The 7030-nt window shown below is 48.4% G+C and overlaps 2 protein-coding genes across 2 annotated transcripts in view; both read left to right on the top strand.

Moving 5' to 3' along the window:
• The window catches only part of yipf3 (Yip1 domain family member 3), a 6529-nt gene extending 1830 nt beyond the window's left edge, over positions 1–4699 (top strand). Inside the window, exons 2-9 of the mRNA XM_015400272.1 lie at positions 301–513; positions 716–822; positions 894–939; positions 1023–1115; positions 1457–1588; positions 1667–1780; positions 1854–1977; positions 4340–4699. Of these exons, the coding sequence (XP_015255758.1) occupies positions 301–513; positions 716–822; positions 894–939; positions 1023–1115; positions 1457–1588; positions 1667–1780; positions 1854–1977; positions 4340–4461 (951 nt within the window). The 3' untranslated portion in view covers positions 4462–4699. The remainder of the gene's footprint in view (positions 1–300; positions 514–715; positions 823–893; positions 940–1022; positions 1116–1456; positions 1589–1666; positions 1781–1853; positions 1978–4339) is intronic.
• A 1945-nt stretch (positions 4700–6644) lies between these two features.
• Positions 6645–7030, top strand: part of dnph1 (2'-deoxynucleoside 5'-phosphate N-hydrolase 1) — a 2970-nt gene continuing 2584 nt past the window's right edge. Inside the window, exon 1 of the mRNA XM_015400281.1 lies at positions 6645–6881. Coding sequence (XP_015255767.1) covers positions 6746–6881 — 136 coding nt within the window. The 5' untranslated portion in view covers positions 6645–6745. The remainder of the gene's footprint in view (positions 6882–7030) is intronic.

Below are 7030 nucleotides of genomic sequence, written 5' to 3'. Positions count from 1 at the left end.
ACACTGGAGCTCAGAGGTTCCGCCGGTGGAACCCTGAAGCTCCGAGGTTCCGCCGGTGGAACACTGGAGCTCAGAGGTTCTGCCGGTGGAACCCTGAAGCTCCGAGGTTCTGCCGGTGGAACCCTGGAGCTCAGTGGTTCCGCCGGTGGAACCCTGAAGCTCCGAAGTTCCGCCGGTGGAACCCTGGAGCTCTGGGGTTCTGCTGGTGGAACCTTTCCTCTGATCTGCTGAGGTTCTGGTCTGAACTCGCCCTCCCTGGTCTTGTGACCCACTGACCGATGTTCTTACGGTTCTGTTCAGGGTAGCGGAGGCTCGGCCGTTATTGACATGGAAAACATGGACGACACATCGGGCTCCAGCTTCGAGGACGTTGGCGAGATGCACCAGAGGATGAAGGAGGAGGAGGAGGTTTCCGAGGAAGCGGCGGCCGCCGAGGACGACGGCGCCGACGATGGAGAGTTCCTGGGGATGAAGGGGATAAAAGGCCAACTGGGTCGACAGGTAGCAGACGAGGTGAGTGAGCCAATCAGATGTGTCTTTATACCGACCAATCAGAGCTGGACCTCATTGTCCCATGGAGACATACTTGTTACCATGGCGATGGCTGTCGGCAGGGTCAGAGAATGAATGGGAGAAAAGGTTAAATGCAACATGGCATTTACCTGGAGCACAGGGAACACACAGCAGCTAAGCCCCGCCCCCTCTCCATCTGCAGGTGTGGCAGGCGGGGAAGAGACAGGCGTCCAAAGCCTTCAACCTGTACGCCAACATAGACATCCTGAGGCCGTACTTTGACGTTGAGCCTTCCCAGGTACGCAGCAGGTAAGAGCTTCACTTCCTGTTTCTGATCAGTCGTTTCCTGTTCTGAGACTGAGAAAGGTGTCTCCTCTCAGGTTGGTGGATTCCATGGTACCTGTGCGCCTGATCACCTTCCCCCAGGTGAGCTCAAGTCCCTGTGCACGATCAGACAGGTAGAAGCGGGGCAAGGTGAGAGACCTCTGACATCACTGTCTCCTCTGCAGAAGGTGGCAGGTGAGCTTTACGGCCCGCTGATGCTCGTCTTCACCCTGGTGGCCATCCTGCTGCACGGCATGAAGACTTCTGGAACCGTCATCGTAAGAACAAACAGACTTAGAGATTTCCTGACTATTGGACGTTTATTTCTAACGCTGAGCCCATAGCTACATCTGGAAGAGAAACAGGACTACACTGGAAAACAGGCCAAGCTCCAACATCTAGAAACAAAGGTGTTGATGGCAGCAGCACAGCTGATATTTTAACAGTTTCTGCAGAGTGGGAGAATAGAGATAAAATGATGAAAAAGGGGTCCCTATGTCCTCCAGCAGTCTAAGCCTATAGCAGCAGAACTATAGAGATAACATAAGGAACAATCAGATCTCTGATATCAGATGGAGCTTGGCCATTTAAGGCTTTCTGCGTTGGTTCCTGTCTGCAGAGGGAGGGAACCCTGATGGGAACCGCCATCGGAACCTGCTTCGGCTACTGGCTGGGTGTCTCCTCCTTCATCTTCTTCCTGGCTTACCTGGTCAATGCCCAGATCACCCTGCTGCAGATGCTCTCCCTGCTGGTGAGTACTGGTTCTGGCCTCTGCTGCGTGTCGCCCTTCAGGACCAGGGTGACATCACTTCCTCTGTGTCGTTGCCAGGGTTACGGTCTGTTCGGCCACTGCGTGGTCCTCCTGGTCACCTACAACATCCACTTCCACTCTCTGTTCTACGGCCTGTGGCTGCTGATCGGGGGACTGTCCACGCTGCGCATGGTAGGACCCGGTTCCCATCAGGACCCGTCAGACCCGTTCGACCCGTCTGACCCGTTCTGTCTGTGTCTTTCAGGTGGCGGTTCTGCTGTCTCGGACTGTGGGTCAAACTCCTCGTCTGCTGCTGTGTGGGACGCTGGCACTGCTGCACATGAGCTTCCTGCTGTACCTGCACTTCAGCTACCACCGGATCGTAGAAGGTCAGAACCTCTTCAGAACAGAACCACTCAGTGTGAATGCTGGGCGATAGGAAGCGTCTAGGGAGGCGCTGATCCGTCTGCTGTCAGGTGTCCAGAACCATGACCCCTATGAGTTCTGATGCAGACCACCTTAGACTGGTCAAGTCTGACTGACAAGGATCGGCATTAGAAGGTCTGAGTGTGTCAAAGACCACCTCCAGGGGTCCAAACGGACCTGTTGATTCAGAACTTTAAAGAAGAACTCGTTGATCAGTTGATCGGGTCCAAATGCCAGGATGGAGGAAGGTCTGTAAGGAAGACGAGGAAGAGCAGCTGCTGCCTTCATCATCCCAAACCTCCCATCACGGTGGAACTGGTTCAGGAACACAGAGCTTCTCTGGATCAGAACTACTGACTGGATCAGGAGGACCTGCAGAACCACAGTGAACAGAACCAAGGTGTTTAGCCGGTCCGCTCTGGTTCCGTCCTTTCCAGTTAAACCAGTACAGACTGGGAACAATGGACAGGAAGTAGCCCTTCAACTGGAGAACAAAGCAGACTCTAATAAGACTATTTCTATGCTGCAGCACCACTAAGAGCCTGGTCTGCAGATGGATATGGGCCAACCTGGAAAATCCTGTAACATGGTGGCATAGCTAGAAAGATTCTGATCGATAAACGGCTAAGCCAATGATGATGAGTGTTTCTCTGTGTGGGCGGAGCCAGATCAAATATTGGAGCTTTAAGGGAGACTTTCAGACTGACTTCCATTGGTTTCTGATGGGGAGCGGAGTAGTAGGGGGGCCTGACCGAGTTAGGATCCTGTTGGGATCGTTCTGAAATGAGGAGCCGGAAAACTTTGAAAACCGGTTTGGGAATCAGAACCGTCTGGAGATCGATAGGAAGGTTCTTCAGGACGACACTCAGCATCTGCTGATAAACTGGATCAATAGATGTCCCACGGTGCCGTCCACATGTCCCTGGCATTAGATGGACACAGTCCCAAAATGTCTGTGTCCTCCTCAGGATAAAACAGGTCAGCGTGGGAGAATGGGAGGTCACTGAGGTCCATCTATGGAATCCTGCTCCTGATGATGGAGGGTCTGTTCTCCACCTGGAGCCAGTTGGGTTTATTGGCTCACTTCCTGTCTGTCAACAGGAAGGGGCCGGTCAGAGGCGGATCTTCCAGGTCTGGGTCTGGTTCTAGGTCTGGTTTTAGGTCTAGATCTGGTACTAGTCTGGTTCACGGTCTGGGTCTAGGGCTGGTTTTAGGTCTAGCTCTGGTTTTAGGTAGGTCTGGTTCTAGATCTTGTCTAGGTCTGTGTTTAGGTCAAGGTCTGGTTCTAGGTCTAGGTGTAGAGCTCTCTTTTTATGGTCTAGGTCCTGGTCTAGGTCTGGTTTTAGGTCTTGGTCTGGTTCTAGTCTGGTTCATGGTCTGGGTCTAGGTCTAGGTTTGATTCTTGTCTGGTTCACGGTCTACGTCTAGATCTGGTTTTAGGTCTAGGTCTGGTTTTTGGTAGGTCTGGTTCTAGGTCTTGACTAGGTCAGGGGTCTGGTGCTAGGTCTAGGTCTGGGTTTAGATCTAGGTCTTGGTCTAGGTCCTGATCTGGGTCTGGTGTTAGGTAGGGCTGGTTCTATCTCTCGGTCTAGGTCTAGTTTCTGGTTCTAGGTCTGATTCTAGGGCTAGGTCTGGTTATAGGTTTGGTCTAGTACTAGGTCAAGATCTGGGTCTAGTCTGGTTCTAGGTTTGGGTCTGGTTATAGGTCTAGCTGTAGATTTGGGTCTAGGTTTAGGTCTAGGGCATAGTCTAGGTCTGGTTTTAGGTAGATCTGGCTCTAGGTCTTGGTCTAGGTCTGTTTTTTGGTCTAAGTCCTGGTCTCGGTCTGGTGTTAGGTAGGTCTGTTTCTATGTGTGGGGTAGGTCTGGTTCGAGGTAAGGATCTGGTTCTAGGTCTGTTTCTAGGGCTAGGTGTGTTTCTAAGTCTGGGTCTATGGTGTCTGGTATATTTCTAGGTCTGGGACTAGGTAGGTGTGGTTCTAGGTCTGGTTTTAGGTCTAGGTCTAGTTTAGTCTAGGTAAATCTGGGTCTAGCATTAGGTCCTGGTATAGGTCTGGTTTTAGGTTTAGATCCTGGTCTGTGTCTGGTTCTAGGTCTAGGTGTAGATCTAGGTCTGAGTTTAGGTCTAAGTCTGGTTCTTCTAAGTCTGGTCTTGTTCTAGACCTGGGTCTGGGTTTAGGTCTGGTTCTAGGTCTTGTTCTAGACCTGGGTCTGGGTTTAGGTCTGGTTTTAGGTCTTAGTCTAGCTCTAGGTCTGGGAGCACCAGTTTGGTGTTGTAGTAGAATCCGTCAATGTGGTTCTGATGTTCTCCTTTCTGCTCTTGCAGGTCTGCTGGACTCTCTGGAAGGACCCGCTCTGGCCCCCATGGGGCGGGTTGCCCGGGACGTGCATGAGGTGACGCTAAACTTGAGCTCCAGTAGCCTGGGGACCCTGCTGAGGGCCCACTGAGGGAGGGGCCTCCCTATGTTCTACAGGAGCTGGTTCAGATCTCCTCTGGATCCATCAGCAGAACCTGGTTCTTGTGTCCAGAGAAGATCACAGCTGTGACCAGGACCTCCTCCTGGACTTTTCTCCTGTCGCCAGTTTACTGGGTCCAGTTGTTATTAGTTACTGTGTTGTGTTTGAGGGCCTGTGGGAAATCTTAGCTTCTCTGTTCACTGACCTTCAATAAAGTTCTGACCTCCCATTGGCTAGTCTTCTCTGGTCCGTGCTGGTGTTGCTCCTGGGTCCGCCTGTGTAGGTCTGGGTTCTGGTGTACCTCTTACAGTCTAGAAGCATCCATGGTACCTGGAGGCGGGTCATCCATCAAGACCTTACTGATGTCAGACAGGAAGTGATGTGCCAGAGCCAGCAGGGGTCGTGGCGTTGGCTTTACTCCACTGGTTTTCCTGCTGTCTCACCTAACGGCTCATTTTTGGGCGTGGTCTGCTAGCTGGCGCTCTGCTTACAGCAAAACCAGCAATATTCAGCTAAGTTTCACATCCTGAGACAATGAATAAAAACCTTCTGCCTGCCAGTCTCTGCACAGGGCACAAAACCCTGAGGCTCCCCCGTCTGCCAACAGGTGGCAGCAGCGGCTTTCAGCCCATCAGGATCAGCTGATCAGTGGAGGATGATGGCGGGAAAAGGTCAGTATTTTCAGTTTAGATTTAGGCTGTGTCTGAATCTCCACCCTAATCACTTTATCCACCATTTTTAATGAGTGTTTGAATGTCTAGAGCACAGGTGTCAAACTGGTTCCAGTGTGGCTGCAGGTTTTCTTTCCAACCAAGCAGACTCCAGTCATCTCATCAAGTCATCATGTTCAGATTGGACTCCCTTGATGAGATGACTGGAGTCTGGTGTGCTATTGCTATTGACCCCCTCCAGGTCTTCTGACCACCTCCAGACAAACAGTGTGATCTCACTGCCACATGGCATCTCTTCTAGAATCTCTATTAATAAAGGCATTAAACAGGGATGTCCTATTTCTCCTTTACTCTTCATCGCTGCAGCAGAGATGTTATCCATCCTTATTAAAAATGCAGATTTTGAGAAACTCAGTGTTTAAGGCAACGAAATCGCCATAACTCAACTAGCCGACGATACGGCTGTATTCATGAAAAACAGCAATCAAATACCAAAAATCCTGCAATCAATAGATTTTTCCTCCAAGGCTTATGAAAAATGAAAAACAGCTTTTGGTTTCATATCCCCTCCAAAATATTTATAGAATTAGGAGGAATTAACTTCCTCCTTAAATGTGATTTTGATCCTAAGAAACTTCCTGTTAAACTTTCTTCTTTTCATCAACGCGTCTAACTTTATTGGGAACTAATATTTAAGCATAATTTTAGTCCTCATATCACCCCACTATGGAGCTCCTGATATGTCCTATTCAGGAACAAGTCTTTATTTAACAAAAGCTGGCTAGAAAGTGGTATATGGTCGATCTAAATTTGAATCTCCTTCTCATCTGGACAAAGAGGATGTTTTGTTTGGAATAGAAATGACAGATAACCTGCAGGACCTAGCCTTTAATGTTTTTACTCATGATGGGGACATTTTTCATTCACAAAAACACGAGGACCAAGCCAAGTTTCAACGTTTTTCTTAAAGAACTTTGTATTTTCATTCACTTAAATTTATGAAGAAGAAAAATAGTATAAAATTCTACGCTTTTGTAAATGACCGTAAACTCAATGTAAACCCCTAGCTATTATTATTTTATGTTTATTTTATTTATTTGTTTATTTCCCTTTTTTTATTTTTATTTTTTTATTTATTACCTTCTATGTCTCGTTTTTCTTAAAGTTTTAATGTCACCAACTGTTCTATATCTGTGCTTGATGTTTGATTTATTCTGAAATGTTACACGGAATTGCCAATAAAGCATAAGAAAAGAGTTTGGTGGGGAAATAAAATAGAGAATAAAGTCTGTTTGTAGGAAATGTCAGAAAGAAAGATAATAAGAATTCTGCAAAAGGAAACAGAGTATAATGATTTAGAAACACTTTGATTCATTTTACAGTTTTCATTTTTTAACTGCTTTACTTCATATTATCGGAAGTTTATGGATTTAATTTTTTCTTAGTCTGCCCCCTGCTGGTCGGTGGCGGTAAAGCTCTGTCGGCCGACCGACATTAAAATCTACAAGAAGAAGAAGAAGAAGAGCTGTGCGCGGGAAGCTTCCGGAAGTAGCGGATTCCTCGGCTGGATCTGCGCCTCAGACCCAGACAGCAGCAGGTCCAGGATGAAGATCTATTTCTGCGGCAGCATCCGCGGCGGCAGGTCGGACCAGCAGCTCTACCAAAGAATCGTGCAGGAGCTGCAGAAATACGGGAGCGTGCTTACCGAGCACGTGTCGAGCCCCGAGCTCAGCGACGAAGGTGGCACGCGCACACGCACTAAATGGTTTATTAATGAACCAATTCAACATTGATCCGTTTATTAATGAACTTACTCATTGATTTGTTTATTAATGAACCAATTCAACATTGATCCGTTTATTAATGAACTTACTCATTGATTTGTTTAT

This window comes from Cyprinodon variegatus, unplaced genomic scaffold (genome assembly GCF_000732505.1).
Source record: "Cyprinodon variegatus isolate N-32 unplaced genomic scaffold, C_variegatus-1.0 Scaffold1090, whole genome shotgun sequence".
Lineage (NCBI taxonomy): Eukaryota > Metazoa > Chordata > Actinopteri > Cyprinodontiformes > Cyprinodontidae > Cyprinodon > Cyprinodon variegatus.
This window is presented reverse-complemented; position numbering and strand designations above follow the sequence as displayed.